The sequence below is a fragment of the Cystoisospora suis genome, assembly GCF_002600585.1.
Source record: "Cystoisospora suis strain Wien I chromosome Unknown contig_6723, whole genome shotgun sequence".
Taxonomy (NCBI): Eukaryota; Apicomplexa; class Conoidasida; order Eucoccidiorida; family Sarcocystidae; genus Cystoisospora; species Cystoisospora suis.
Genome location: NW_027159510.1, coordinates 1 through 14,389, shown reverse-complemented (window position 1 = coordinate 14,389; position 14,389 = coordinate 1). Strand labels below are relative to the sequence as shown.

The 14,389-nt window shown below is 53.7% G+C and overlaps 3 protein-coding genes across 3 annotated transcripts; all 3 read left to right on the top strand.

The window, feature by feature from the left end:
* The first annotated feature begins 9 nt into the window (after positions 1–9).
* CSUI_010132 (uncharacterized protein) lies at positions 10–835 on the top strand. Its single transcript, XM_068070237.1, has 2 exons — positions 10–556; positions 781–835. The coding sequence occupies exon 1, from the start codon at positions 66–68 to the stop codon at positions 396–398; it is 333 nt and encodes a 110-aa protein (XP_067917789.1). The 5' UTR covers positions 10–65; the 3' UTR covers positions 399–556; positions 781–835.
* A 1,049-nt stretch (positions 836–1,884) lies between these two features.
* CSUI_010131 (synaptobrevin protein) lies at positions 1,885–5,020 on the top strand. Its single transcript, XM_068070236.1, has 2 exons — positions 1,885–3,120; positions 3,782–5,020. Exons 1-2 carry the CDS (start codon positions 2,740–2,742, stop codon positions 4,187–4,189), a joined length of 789 nt encoding a protein of 262 aa, XP_067917788.1. The 5' UTR covers positions 1,885–2,739; the 3' UTR covers positions 4,190–5,020.
* Positions 5,021–5,885: 865 nt separating this feature from the next.
* On the top strand, positions 5,886–14,379 carry CSUI_010130 (camk camkl protein kinase). The gene is made up of 12 exons (XM_068070235.1): positions 5,886–5,989; positions 6,716–6,999; positions 7,139–7,199; positions 7,442–7,750; positions 7,980–8,188; positions 8,298–8,538; positions 8,639–8,755; positions 8,856–9,148; positions 9,353–9,467; positions 9,562–9,699; positions 9,826–12,198; positions 13,417–14,379. The coding sequence occupies exons 2-11, from the start codon at positions 6,826–6,828 to the stop codon at positions 11,358–11,360; spliced, it is 3,192 nt and encodes a 1,063-aa protein (XP_067917787.1). The 5' UTR covers positions 5,886–5,989; positions 6,716–6,825; the 3' UTR covers positions 11,361–12,198; positions 13,417–14,379.
* Positions 14,380–14,389: the final 10 nt, after the last annotated feature.

The following is a 14,389-nucleotide window of genomic DNA, read 5'->3' as shown; positions in this document are numbered from 1 at the left end:
GAGTTCTCGTGGTCGGTCGACAGGCTTATGAATGAGTGGCAGGGAAACAAGTGGATGCTGCGGGTATGCCTGTTAACCGAGAACATGCCCTTCAGTGCGATGGCCAAAAAGCGGGCAATTCAGTTTGGCACAAGGTCAGCTCAGCTTTCGAACAGACGGTGCAAGTTATCCAACCGCCAAGCGCGAGGAGACGCGGTTTTCGATTTACAAGACCTCAGAGGAGGCCACGCGCAGGCCTCTACAGAGCTCGAAGGAAAAGCAGGATCCGCGAAGAGAAAACAGGCTATGGGCTAGTGCAGAGCTGGCCCAGGCTCTTAAGCTCGGTGTTATGCTTTAAAGGTCGCAAGAAGTTCCGGACGCACGTTTACTTCTTCGGAGGCTTGTACGCAAAATTCTGAAGTGCCTTCGTGGGAATGGAACGACTGGTGTCTGCTGGCACTCTTGGCTTCTGTCTTCCCCGACTGAGAGCAGCATCTGAGCGGGGACACAGGACGGGCAAAGCCAAGCATCCGCGGGGTCGCGGCTGTAGCCTCATTGAAGCGGTATCTAAGTGAAGGTGAGCTTCTGAACAAGACAGACATTTTTCCTGACCTTTGCTGTGTATCATTTGCTCATCTGACTTGGCTGGGCGCTGCCTCGGCGGACAGCATTTGAGAGGGACGATCAGAGATCTCGTGCTGGGAACCCGATTGCGCAATTAAGCGGAATTCACGAGAATCAGGCTGGCAAACAGACTCCCACCGCAGATCCTTCAGGGCACTTCTGTGGATTTTTTTCCAGGAAAGAGGGAACGATCGCCTATGACAGCTAACGGAACGCCGAAGCACTGTGCTACAAACAAAACATCACGCCGTTGTGTTTCATCGATCCGAGCTGGTTAGGTCGTGTGAAGGTGCCTTCCCCGCTCAGAAGGGCGGCCCACATTGGTCTGTCGCGATCCTACTAGCACAGCATTTTGACTTCGTAGCAAAAACGGTATGCGCGCCCAAATAAAGTCGCTGAAGTTGCAGCGCCAGCAGGAGGAAGAGCGTGACTAATAGACAGAGGCAGAGGACGAGAAAGCATCGATACACCCCTTCAAGGGTGTCCCGCACCAGTGACACCACGGATATCCGAACGCGCTGCTTGCCGGAACTGAGCAACAGGGCGGGCCAAGTCCTAGCAGGGTGGTCACATTCAGTGACGGGCCGTCCTAGACCTTTTTCAAACTCCACGTTTATCTCTCGGGAGCCTGGAGAGCGCCAGCGAGAGATTTTTGTTCTTAGGTAGGAACGCAGCAGTGAAAAGCAGATCGTGTGGTCGTGCGTCTTGTTCCAAACGGCGATAACACTCGTGCTCTAGCACGGGTAAGGCGAGCCGGCACGCAGCGACCCCAACATACTTTTACAGGGCCCCACCCATTCCGGGTTTTCTGCCTGGTGTACGAAGTTGTTGGAGTCTGCCGCCGTCTACCGTTCTGAGGTAGTGTCTTCGAAGCGCTGAAGGAGGCACGACGACAGCTGCAGTCGACCAGGTAGTCGACAGCTTAGAACCCAAAGTACCGGCGAGACTCCCGCCGCCTAATGAGAGATATCCTACCAACCGCTCTGGTGCCACCAGGGGTCTTGTCAGAGGGAGCCTGGAGATACGAAAAACCTGCTGATATATTTCAGGTGGTCGCTGCCCTCCTTCGCTTGCCTTTGCTCCGATCCGAGCTCTGAAAAAAGAGAAGTGGGCCAACGCCAGGTGCGTGCTCAGGCCCCGTACTTCGCGTCAGTTAAAATCCCGACGCTCATATACGGATGCCATGTTACCGTGCGAGACCATGCCATACTGCTCAACAGTTTCAGCGCCACGTGGTTTATCGTTAGTGTCTGGTCCTTTTGAAGCCAGTGGCTGGTACCGGTAAGTAACCCACTGTCTCACTCAGAAATGTCGTGCCACTCGTGGCCGAATAGAGGTACGCGCAGGAACTCTTCATTGCGTCTGCCATACTCCCGCCTACTCATTGGAGGTTCAGGAAGATGATAGAACTGTCGGAAAGCCGTTCACAGGGGAATGGTGGTTGCGTTCCCCGGCCGGCAACTAGGGGCAGCTTCAGTCCAGCAAGGTTAGGAGCTGTTGGACAGTCCCGGAAAGCTGCTCCGGAGGTCCACCTGTGTTTGCAGTCAGCGCCTTTACAACTCCCCTCGAAACGTCGCTCACTTGAGTCGTTGGTCTACAAGCAGAGGTCTCACTTACGCTTTTTGTGCTAGATATTTCCCATCCAATGGCAGGTTCGCCGCCTTTCCGTCCTGGTTGTCCTGCATTTTTCGGCATAAGCAATGAAGAGCCGCAAAAGGGGTGCGAGCCGGTGACGTTCCGGGGAAGGCCCGTTTTGATTTTTGCTACTGTATGGCTAGACTTCCTGTAGAATGTCCCTTCGCTGAACTTTTCTATTTCAAGTGGTCTGACTCTGCTTTCGCAGAGTACTGCACCTGTGCTCTGTCTGCCACTGTCTCTGCCACATGCCGGAGAGAGACGTGGCGGCCGATTCTTTTCGTTTTCTTGTGCGGGACGACACGTTCGTTTCAAGGACTCTCTGCCGTCGTAGTGGTCCAGTCTCGTTTGTCGGTAAAGGATTTCCGCCACGAACCTGACGCCAGGCATTTACACGCCATGTCATCCCCGTGATTACCCGTCTGAGTCCGGTGTAGAGGGGAAAAGTGGAACAGTCTGCATTCAACTAGGCAAGGAGCCAGTTCACTTTGCTTCCAGGGAATGGCAGCCCGGGCCGGGACAACATCTCGCCAAGGGGGTAGGATGGCGGACTCCGTTGCGAAGGCGCCCGGCCGTGTGGCGAGTTCCTCGGGGACACCTCCTTGGAATATCGGGTTGATGGCAGTGGGTAATCTGAAGTCTAAAACAGTCCTCAGCACTTTTTACGGACGCCTAACTTCAAAGGAGAAGGATGCGTTGACTCCGCTTTTCCCGCGGTTCTTGGAAGGCGCTCCCGCGTCTGCGGCTGCTTTAAGGAGAAAGTTTCCTGTTGACGGGGGCGGCCTTATGTTCCTTGCTGGTGACCCCACTGGTTCGTTCCTTCTGGGTGTGTACATGCAGAACAAGCAATACCCTGAACGGGTAGCATTTGGGCTGCTAACGGTAAGTGCGAGCCCTGCGTGTTTACGGAGAGTTGGCAGACACTGTTCTAGGTACGGCACCGGCAGGGCGACTCGGCCAGCCAAACCTCACCGGGTTCGCCATTCTGACTCCTCCTGTTCTAGGGAATAGAAGGCACCAGGGCGCAGTTTCTAGCGACTGTCAGGGGGCATGGTATGGTAGGCCTTGTGGTGGAGCACGTGCTGCGAAGCAAGTTTTGTGCCTTGTCGCGAGGTTACTTCGCTAGGAGCGGATCTCGGTAGGGATCTGGTTACATCGCCGGGAGGGTATTATCAAGTTTGTGGTAGAAGTGCGCGGCGGTATATTCCGCCCTGGCTCTTGTTGTTTGTCCCCAGAGGCCTGATGGTCGAGCAAAGACAGTGCTTGACGGGGCGTGCAGTGTGGTGTTCAGTCGATGCACTTATGTCTGCTCTCAAGACGCTGGCTTACTGGATCTCGTTGTAGGTCCTGACTGAGCATGTGGGAGCCTACGGGCTTCTCATACAGGGTGACATTCTTGGCATACGAGAATGTGCGAGTATCGCGTGTGGAGTAAGACCGTGCCCATGGAGAGGAGTGCAAGGCAGTCTGCTCATTCTTTGTCTCGGAACTGCGAACTATATCGCACGCGTGTCCGGTGTCGGCTGAACGACTTTTTGTTCAGGAGTTCCAAGAGCTGGTTTTGAAGGCGGTGCAGACACAGCCAGGGTGCGGCAGCAGACCAGGGCTGCTGGAGAAGGTCTTGCGCCAAAGCGTCCGAAGTCTGATGTCGAAGTATGAACAAGCTTCGAACGTGGACAAGACCACCCAAGTGATCAACAAGGTTGAAGACGTCAAGATTGAGATAGAAAAGAGTGTTCAGAAAGTGCTGCAAAACCAGGAAAATCTGGGAGATTTAGAATGTAGAACTAGTGATTTAGCAGGCCGGGCGAACACGTTCAAACAGGCAGCTGGCGATGTCAAGCGGGTTATGTGGTGGCAGAAGACGAGAATCACGATCGTTCTGGGTCTTGTCATTTTGTCTGTGCTTGCGTATCTTATCTTCGTTCTCATCGATTTCCTCAATGAGTAGGAGACGCAGCCAGCGCCTGAAAACGAATGGAAACGCCGTTCAGCATGTCGGGCTGTTCCGTCACTCAGGTCATTCTGGGGCATAAAGGAGCTTGGCACTGTAATTGATAGTATCATCTCATTCCTCCACGGGGTGAACCCTGTGTGTACACCCTTTTCTGACGTCACACTTTTACATCGTTTCTTTTACCGCCGTGAGGGGCTCCCGACCGGCTGGCACACACGTTAGCCGTACAGAACGACACGGGAGAAGCCCTGCGTCGTCAGGGGCAGTAACAGGTTTAATTCTGGACTGGTTTCGCGGATGGAATCTAGTGATGGTGTATTACTTCCGCGACTTGTACGAACTGATGATTGAAGCCGGCTTCAATCATCAGTTCGCAGGTGGCCGCGCTGTGTGGTAACGGGTTTCTGAAAGCAGCACCTTTTTCTGAAGTGTCCTTTCGGTGGTCGCTGCCAGAGTGAAGCTTCGCGCCCTCTGGGGCTTGTACTGCAGACCCCGGGCCCCTTGTTTGGGTTAGCCGCCGTTGTCCGCCGGCCACGGTGGTTGGCAAGAACTGAAAGAGCTTGGTCGGGAATTTGGATCACATGGGGACGTTCACCGTTGCACTCAGCTCGCTATGCTTGTGGCCGTGTAGTCGGGCTGGTCAGCCTGGCAGTGCCTGCTCTGCGCTACACTTTGTGAACCGCAATGAACACATCCGGGCTGCAATGTGAGCGAATGCTTGGCACTCGTTTCGGTCGTCCACAACACTGGACGAAAACTCGCAAGTATTCATGTGCGCTGCCTTGCATGTTGCATCACGGGTCATCAGCTCTTTTGCCAGAGAAGAGGTCGGTCCTCCAGTGCTGTCGAAGCATTGCTGGGGATACGAACCAACAGTGGATTGCCGGACACGTCGGGATTCGTGCGCGTCGGCAAGGTGCCCCAGGAATACGTCTTCTCTGGGCCTATCAACTTTCTTGGAATAATCGTCGTTTTGTGTTTCCTCGTCTGCAACGCAGTTCTAATATGTAACTCACTTCATGGAACTTGAAGCAGCCCTCACTGGTTGTACCTATGGAACCTGACTGTTCACCTAGCCAACACGATCCGGTTTTTTGAGAATAGACGCCCGTCCGGTTTTGTCAATCGGGCAGCCCTCGAGTCCCCTGCCGGGGTAGAACGATATTCCTAAGGCATGAGGATTTTTCTTGTCCGGTATGTCATGGGAGATCCTGCAGCAGGAACCCGGGTGGCTGCGAGAGTTGCTTCCGCGGGGTTCTGCTCTTTAGGATACGCGGACTCACTACCACTTCTTAGACGCGGACTATTGGCAGAGCTCGAGCCCAATTCCTAATCAAAGTTTCACTTCGCTAAAGAAGGCATACAGGTCGGTCAAGAATCCGGACTTTCTTCCGTGAGAGCGATTTGAAGGCAACGAAGATGTGCAGGCCGCCGCTTGGTTTTGCGTTGAAGGCGGACCCATAGTGTAAACGGAAGCTGGAATGCTGAGGGATCCGGGAGTAGCGGCGCAGTGTCGGACAAATCGATTGTGGTTAGCTACCCGGTGCACCGTCCCTTGCATGTACAGCGTACGACCGACCTGGTCGTGGATCCTAGAGGGATACCCTCTGCCCAGGGTGCGGACGCGGCGTCTGACCTGGATCAACAACAATAGTCGTTGCAGCTGGCACGACAAAAACTTCTTTGGAAAAGTCGCTGTAGCTAACAAGCCACGAAGACAAAGGGGAAATTCCTTGGAGCCCTCAAAGCCCCATGTACCGTACGGTCCAGCCGGCCACCTGTTACGGAGAGCTGGTGAGCTGAGTGAGCTGGCACTTACCGGCCGGGCTGGCTAGGCAGCCGTACACCGCTGACGAGCACCAGCACGTTGGTGTTGTGACCTAAGTGGGGGCATACTGAAAGAGCGGAGTTTTTTATTGAGGTTTCGATGGTTCCACTGGATTAGGGTCAGATTGCCCTGCTTCGACGGGTGACTTTTACAACCTGCTTTCGGTTTGCCGCCGCGCTTCGGCCGTGCGTCTTCATCGTGTCTGGCGACCAGAAGGCATCGACTGATCGTTTGTCCAGCCATCTCCTGAGGCCGATCCAAGCGCGTGAAATCCAGGAAGCAGGCATTACTCCTGCCTGCATCTATTCGCATTCACATTACCTATCCGGAGAGAGCCCGTCGAAGCTGTGAGACTTCATTCTGTTCGACCTTTGAGCACCAGTTTGTCCCCGGGTGGCTCCGTATCCGCCCTGTTTCCTTGGTTGTCTTCCCCGGGCATCCAGCCATATCTTCCGACATCGGTCTTGCACTCTGCATTTCCCGCTTCACGCTGGCAATGTATAACGCCACGTATTTTTTTCCAACCTAGGACACAGCGACTTTATGGGTTGAACCTCCTCTGCACACATTGCCACATCGATGCCGATTCCAAGCAATCGAAGCACCGCCGCGGACCGTGGAAATCACTCAGCTCCCTGCTTTTTAGCTTCGTTCGCTGTCTGTTTTTTCCGCATCCGCTTTGCTTCTCACAGGAAAGTTTCTGACCCCAACGAAGTGGCACCCAATCCGTTTTTGCTTGTCCGTGGAATGTACCGAGTCTCATAAATGTACATCGTATGTTCACAAGCGGAACCCAGGAACCATGGCAGCCGCTTCTGCCGTTCTTCGTCCATCCCCGGCACTCTTTGGAGAGACCGGGATGGGTTGCGTGCCATGGCCCCAGGAGTGGGAGAATGAACTGACGACCGAGGGCTACGCCGAACATGTCACGGCTGCCGAGATCAGCTCGAACGAGGATATCATCGCGGCTTGGCAGGTACCTTGTCTAGTTTTCGCCGCCGCTGGCAGGTGAAGCATGATGCATGGCGGTCGCGTGTCGGGCTACTCTCCTGAGCGCTTCCCTCACGAGCGCACATCTTGTCGTGCGTGTGAAATATGCTTACGTTTGCTTTCAGCTTGTGAGACGCCTCCTTCTCGCAGAACCGAGTGTCAAAGCTCTCATCAACTTCCTGGGAAGTAAGTGTGAAGAAACAGGAGTCAGGACTTAGGAACCGCTTTACCTTCATGCACGTTGCTGGGGGAGAGCAGCGTCATACGACGGGACTGTTCTTTATGCTGGCTTAAGTAGTTGCGCACCCCCGACAAGCAATCTTCTTACTGTCGCAACTGTGTCGTTGCAGACATGCAAGGCATGATTTTTACCTCCGTCAGCCGCTGCGGAAAAGCACCCTTAAAATCGGTGTGTCCTTCCCTTTCAGGCAAAAACCCGACAACACTCGAGTGGCAGGCACCTCTTGATACCATCCGGAAACGAGGAATCTCGAAAGGGAACAAGATGTTCAATGCTTTACACGATATTGCATCTAAGGTCCACCATCGGCTCGTGAGACAGAGGCACTCACTGAATCATTCGAACGCGTACAGCAGTAACTCAGGGCCGAATGGAAGCACTGTGCACCAAAACAATAACGATGTTCCCCTTTTCGTCCTGAAGAACTACTACATCATGGAAAAACTAAGCACAGGGGCTGTCGGCCAAGTGCATTTCGCCATAGACAAGACTACGGGTAAGAGAGTTTTTGTAAGATGAGGTGGATTCTAGTCAGTGAACCATTCTTTTAGTTCGGGACACCAGAGAGAGTCTAGGATGATTGACCGAGATGGTTTCTGCTCACCATTTTTCTCCTGAAAGTAGAGATCTGTTCGACGACTTGCGTTTTCCAATGGAAGAACTCTCCCTGGAACCCGGAACGTGAGATGGTAGAATTAGATGTGTGGCTTGTTGTCATTTCACAGGAAAGTACCTGGCATGCAAGGTGCTCAACAAGTCTCAAGCACGAGGTGACCCCTATCTGTTTAAGCGTCTTAAAGAAGAGCTGCAGATTACCAAAGAGGTTTCCGGCCAACGAAATGTCCTTGCGTGCCACGAGGTCTACTCGTGTCAAGATAAAATATTTGTCTTCATGGAGTTCTGTGACGCGGACTTGATTACGTTCGTGAGAGCGGTACGGCCTCGCTCGTCACTCTGTTAGCGATTCCCAATTTCAAAAACCCGCAGAACGTTGTTCGGTTTCCATCCACTGCGCACCTGTGTACCTGTGTCATTTTATACAGAGCACGATGCTAGACGAGCCAAGTGCCCACCGTTTCTTCGTTAAAATTGCGACAGGCCTTCTGTCCATGCATCAGCTTGGAATATGTCATAGAGACGTGAAGTTGGAAAACATTTTGCTTCTTCGAAAGCAGCCAAAGAATGAGACTGAAGCTGCGCGGCGCGGTCTCGGAGGAGTCATCGGGTCCGGCTTGGTATCCGGCCGACGTCCTAACGCGGAGGAGTTCGATGTCCGCATAGGGGGTAAGCACGGTGCTCTGCTTCTCATTTTATTGGTTGAGCTTCTTTTGTGTCGGCATATTTTGCGTTCATTGACTTCACGCTCTCATCAATTTCCTCGCAGATTTCGGCGCGGCTGTAAAGAACGACCCTGACCTTCCTGTACTGGTCGACACTGTCGGGACGCTCTCCTATTGCGCCCCGGAGGTTATCAGAGCCCAGAATACATGCGGTTACTCAGGTAGGCAGCTTGCTAGGGCGCAACAGTTTTATGCAATCGGAAATCACGTCGTGCTCGCTAAACTTCACCCGGTCCCTGCCCATCTTCCCCTTAACCTCAGGCCGGCCAGCGGATGTTTGGTCTTTGGGTGTCGTTCTCTACGCCATGGTCTGCGGGACCCTGCCTGTGAATCTTGAGAACATGTCTTTAACGGGAGCGTACAATGCTCTGATGACGACTTTCTCGGAACGAGCAGCTGTCCAAGCAGATTCAGGGTCTTCAGGCGAAACTCCAGTCCGCTGGACAGGCGTCCGGTTCAACAGTAGAGACGAGTGCAGACTCAGTCCGGAACTGAAGGACTTAATCAGACGGATGCTTGAGTTTGAGCCTCGCGCTCGTCCTACCCTCGAGAACGTAAGCTCGTGTCGAAAAGTTGCACCAGAGTTCAGATTGAATGGTGATCATCGTGGCTTTCTCTTTATGTGTCAGCTTGTGAAAAATGCGTTTCTAAAGCTCCGTGTGAGGGACGTCCCTAGGACTGACGCTGAACCGCCCGGTACCCCACACTCACGGTTTTCTGTGCGTGTGCCTGTCTCATGTCCTCTACTGGTAAAACAGGTTCTGAGCCATCCATGGGTAGCTAAGAGTGGGACACGAAATGTCAGGCCTGCGTACCTTGTGAGCAGACACCGAACGTTTCGGGTTCCGCTGAACGCTACTTGCGCCATTGGAGGTAAGCGGGGGTTCTTCATCCGGCAGTCAGCTTAGCAACGCCACATGCGGTGCAAGGTCCACACAAGATGTCAGCCGCGTGCTCTGTTTGTCAGACACAGCCCGACCTGACGTCCAGCCGTTTCGGAAAAGTTTGATCCCAACGTCCTCAGGCCAGCTGGCTCCTTCTTCCATAATGGGCGCTGCTGCCCCCATTGCTCGGCGCCATAAACAGAAAGTCGCACGGCTTTTCGGTAAGGCAACTCCGGCTTTCGTCAGTAGTGAAACAGGACACTCTGCATTTAGTGCGCAGGCGTAGTTGGACTCGTTTTGTGGTCGACTACCTGTTTCGAGTCTGCTGTTCTTTCCCTTATTTTCAGCGGCAAGAGGTCCTTTCGCAATGTGCGCACAGGACACCCTAGGCGCCGAGTGCCTGGCTTCTGCCCTCGTTCCGTTCGGTCCTCCCGTCACAGCGCGGGATCCTTCAGGTTCTCATGGGTCTGAAGTTCCTCGGGAGCAACAGCCTAATCTCCAGAGTCTTCTGCGTGACTCTTTATGCCTGAGATATGGTGCCTCACCCCTTACTTGTCGTGCGGGACACAGTTCCGAAGGTCCTGCACCGTCTGTTCAGTCGAGAGAGAAGATAGCAGATACAGTGTTGCGCACGAGCCGGTCACCCTCCGCAGACCAGGTGAAGGCTGCTCAGTTGAAAGGATCAGAGCAGCACGCCCGCTCCCTGTCCTCGACCGAGGCGTCATCAGCAGCTGAGTCTCGTGAGTCCTCTGCGACAACAAACAGTTCCCACGTTCAGGCGGTGCCTGTCTCAGGAGCCCCTGGTTCAACACGCTCCTATAACGAGTCGCAGTCTCTGGAAGGACGGACCTCCGGGGGGGAATCCAGTGGTGTACAAGCGGCTACTCAAGCCGCAGAGGGTCAACGAAGTCCTCCGTCGGAACCAATCCCAGCAGAGTCAGAACCGCGGCTGCCCGCTTCGTATGTTAGCGGCCGTGGCTGTTTTGAGTTTGGATGCCGCCCAGCCGCGGAGTCTCTTCCTCCTCTTGACACCAAGGATGCTGCAGTGACAACAACGACTTCCAGTGACAAGGCTTCGTCCACCAACAAGACCGACTCGACGAGCCGAGGTGGCTGCCGCGCACGTGCCCAAGTTTTCTCTCTATGCCAGGACGACAGTCCAAGCTCTGCTGCGCTGCCGCATGCTCGACTCCAGGCTCCTGCCTACCCGATTCATCTCGTCACACACGGAGAGTCCGCAGCCGCAGGATTTCCCGGTCCCAGCCGTGGTCAATATGCTGCTTTCTCTGGATGTCGACCAGAGGTTCAGCTACCAGGGTGCGAGGGTTTACCGCGAACGTCCATATTTATGGGGACACCCTACGCCCAGGATGCTTACACGTGGAGACAGTCAACTCGCGCAAACAGCGCCAGCTCGGGGTCCTCAGATTATAAACCCGCCATTGCTGTGGCTGGGAATGCTCACGCTAGGAGAGATTTCTTGCACTCTGGCGCGGCATACCTACACCACCAGAATACCGGGGCACAAAATGCAGCATCCTATTTGCAAAATATGGCCATTCCTTTCCCAGGAGGCGACGCGCAGATGGATTCTCTGCTTCAGGCATCCCTAGGTGGGCCGAGCGGCGTAACAGGCTTGAGTCGGACAGCTTTCTCGCCCCTGTCACAGAACAGTGCACAAGGCCGGGCTCGCCGAGCTGACGGCACGCCGGATAACAGCCATATCCGTTCCCCTGTGGTTCCGCTACCCGGAATACTTCCACCGCCGTTCGTGGCCTCCCAGTTCCCCGGAAGCTTCATTGCATGCGGTTATCCTCACTGGGGCATGGCACTGGTGCCGCAAAGCACAAGTGGGAACAAGTCAAAAACAAACCAGGCTTAGCCTGAAGGTGATGACCTGCGTTTCGGTTGTCCCCTTCTTTCAGAGGCCCTCTAGTTGACGAAGCGATACGGGCTATCGATGAATGTCTTTTTGTAGAGCCCAACTAGTTTGCGGCTGGATTCCTATGCCAAGTTTTTTTTGTGAACTTCGCTAGGAAGGGATACCCCAGAACTGTCCCAGTATTGGCTGGCAGGCCCACGAGCAGTAGAATAAAATCGAAAGAATACAAGTTCCTCGTAGACATGTATTGCAGTCCGTGCGGGGGAACGGCAAATTTTGTTGTTTTGCTACCGTCCCCCCCGTAGGACTGAGAGGAAGCGGGGATCGCAGCGTTGGCTCCACTCGGATGCGCTCAGGAACGCTGGGCGTGTCCTGGAGGGCAGTCTGACGGGCAGTTCTGTGCTCGTAAATCTGAAGTGCGCGCGCCGCAGAAAGCTTTCCTTACCAGCCGATTCAACGCGTGCGTGTTTGACCATTAACTGTCCTAGAATGTATTGTAGATGGTGTGAAGTGTCCAGTGGTTTGTGCTTAGGCAGTCTGTACGCAGAGCGCAAGGTATGTGGTTTGTTTATTTGCATACACTTGTTTGTTGTGAGGATGGGCCGTGCCTAACTGCGCTCGCATACAACTGCATAAAGAGATCTCACATGCACCCACTGAATTAGGTTTGTATGATATCGCTGCCGTGAATAGAGGTGGTGATTACACATGGTGATCTGTCTTCTGTTTCGTTTATGCAGTGCAAATACGTGTGCCCCATACGTGTGTATGCATACAAGCGGCTTGAGCAGCTGACGAAACCTTTTTTACGAGTATCCTCCATACAGGTGTCATCACCCACAATAATCACAGGTGACCTGCTGGCCTAAGTCTACCAGGCTGTAGAATAGCTCAGCACTGCTGTTTCCTGATTATCAGTACGGACAGTTCAGTCTTTTGGGAGAGTTCAGCGGGAATGTGGTTGCCTTCGTTTTGCCCTGTGCGCGTACAGTACCCCACCATGCGATGATGTTCCTCGCTGTGTCCCTCACTCGCTAGTAAAAAGAAGAGCTGGGTATCTAGTGCATCTTGTGAAAAACTCGGCAAAAGCGGTGGTTCGCCAAAAGATATTGGCTGTATATCAGAGCATTAGAGCCGCCCCCTGAATCAGGAGTTTCTGTACGAGACTGGCTTTGTTTCGGTTCACCCCAGTCCAATGATTGTTTGCTGTTGCGGTTACGGGCTGTCTTTTTAATGCCGCGGTAAAGAGTGAAAGTACCCCTGAAACGCGTTTTTAGTGGACCGGAGTGACGCGCGGACTACCGGTTTCTGAACCTTTGCTTGGGCTGGGCGATCCAAGCGGTCGCTGGACACTTGGCGACACGCGGTCGTTTGTTTTCCACGAGTGGTCTGCTGCTCCGACCGGACAAAAGATGACGCGCAGTTCTTTGAAAATGCTAGCGGCATGCTTTTTTTCGGGGGAAAACGTAGTTTTACACCGAATCCCACTGGACCGGCGACATTGTCAGCAAGGTGCCCGTGTGGCTGGTCGCGAGTGTGTGTGAGGGTGATTTCGACAAGGCGCTAGACTGGTGTCTCACCGTCTTACTTCGAGAAACTTTCCGAGAATGCGGGCTTCCGAAGATGTCCAACGCCTCGCAAATGTGCAGCGGCCTGTGACCAGCGACATGCTTTACCCACCTAGAAGGGGCGCTGCGACATTTTATCCGACTAACGGTGTCGAAGTGCACAGCCAGTTCAGTGGAGAAAACTTTTTTTCAACGATCCACGTTCAAAGAACAGGAAGCTTCATACGCGCCGAGACAGGGCGCAACTCCAGATATAGGCTGCCTAGCTGGCCAGCAGCTGTTCCCCGGCACGAGAGATTTCAGCAACGCCGCAGGAGACGCTGGCGGACCGGTGTAGTCGGGGTTCACACCACCTGGGGTTGCTTGGGCAACGAAGGCTTAGAGCGATCCAAGAAGAAAGGCAGGGTCGGAGGTCCCTCTGCTCGCCGGCAGGGACACATGAAATGAATGCATTAGACGTATCGAAGCGACACAGTATTGCTCTCTGGCTCTGTCGACCTACCAATGCCCTATTGACAAAAATCGACTAACGTGAACGTGAACACTCACACTGCTCGGTGTGCTGGCCATCCTGCGCGATGCTCCGGGGGAAACATCTGGTAACATGGACAGACAACTGGTGCAACAGGTTTCTCTGCTTCCCAGCAAGGGAACATTGAGTGGATGCAGCAGGCGTGCCAAAGCGACACAGCGTTGCCCTTGTAGAGAGATACACAGCCTCTTACAGAAGTTGCTGGGACATGTACCTGTATCACCTAGGGTTTCACTGTACCTGCGACAATTCCGGATACGCTGCTCCTCAGGTACAAGAATTCGAGGTAACAGACAACGGAAAAAAAAAAAACCTACAAAACGGTATACCCACTTGCACGTGTACAGCAGCAGCACCGGCCATTTTGCGAATGTGCAGAACAAGCGAAGAAACAATCTTTCCGTCCTCCGCTTCTGTTCCTCGTCTGCTGTTGTTTCCGAGCTGGCCTGAGTCTCAGACATGGTGATGACGGAGTGCCTCGCACGAAGAAGTCACTGGAAACTTCAATCTTTTCGGAGCAAACTACAATACACTACTCCTACAACTACCGCGCGAAGTGAGGTACTGATCCGCCTCCTCCAGGATTGTCCTTCCTCTTCCTTCCTCCTTCTGCCGGAACGTCTTTCCCTTTCTCGCTTGACCGTCAGTGAAAGTGCTACCTTCCTTTGTCCAAGCCATAGCTCAGCTATGGAAAAAAAAAAAGATCCGTTTACTCTGTGGGTTGAAGTACTCGGAAGCTGGTGGTGGTCTATTTATCCATCTCGCCCTAATAAAGAGAAAGAAAAGCCTGCAAGAGGCCCCGCTCCGGCCAGAAAAAGTCCAGCGAATGATGGAAACAGAGCATTCTTTGTCATGAGGTTCTGCTTCCGCGTAATTAGTTAGTAGCTCACTGCCACTCAACCACGCTTTTTTCCCCCTCACCGTTCCCC

What these genes read in the sequence shown, in the direction of transcription:
- CSUI_010132 (XM_068070237.1), top strand. Translation starts at nt 66, where the DNA reads ATGCCTGTTAACCGAGAACATGCCCTTCAGTGCGATGGCCAAAAAGCG.
- CSUI_010131 (XM_068070236.1), top strand. Translation starts at nt 2,740, where the DNA reads ATGGCAGCCCGGGCCGGGACAACATCTCGCCAAGGGGGTAGGATGGCG. An exon ending in TAGCATTTGGGCTGCTAACG is followed by an intron (nt 3,121 to 3,781) that starts GTAAGTGCGAGC and finishes CTTTTTGTTCAG; the next exon opens with GAGTTCCAAGAGCTGGTTTT.
- CSUI_010130 (XM_068070235.1), top strand. Translation starts at nt 6,826, where the DNA reads ATGGCAGCCGCTTCTGCCGTTCTTCGTCCATCCCCGGCACTCTTTGGA. An exon ending in ATATCATCGCGGCTTGGCAG is followed by an intron (nt 7,000 to 7,138) that starts GTACCTTGTCTA and finishes GTTTGCTTTCAG; the next exon opens with CTTGTGAGACGCCTCCTTCT. An exon ending in CTCGTCCTACCCTCGAGAAC is followed by an intron (nt 9,149 to 9,352) that starts GTAAGCTCGTGT and finishes CTGGTAAAACAG; the next exon opens with GTTCTGAGCCATCCATGGGT.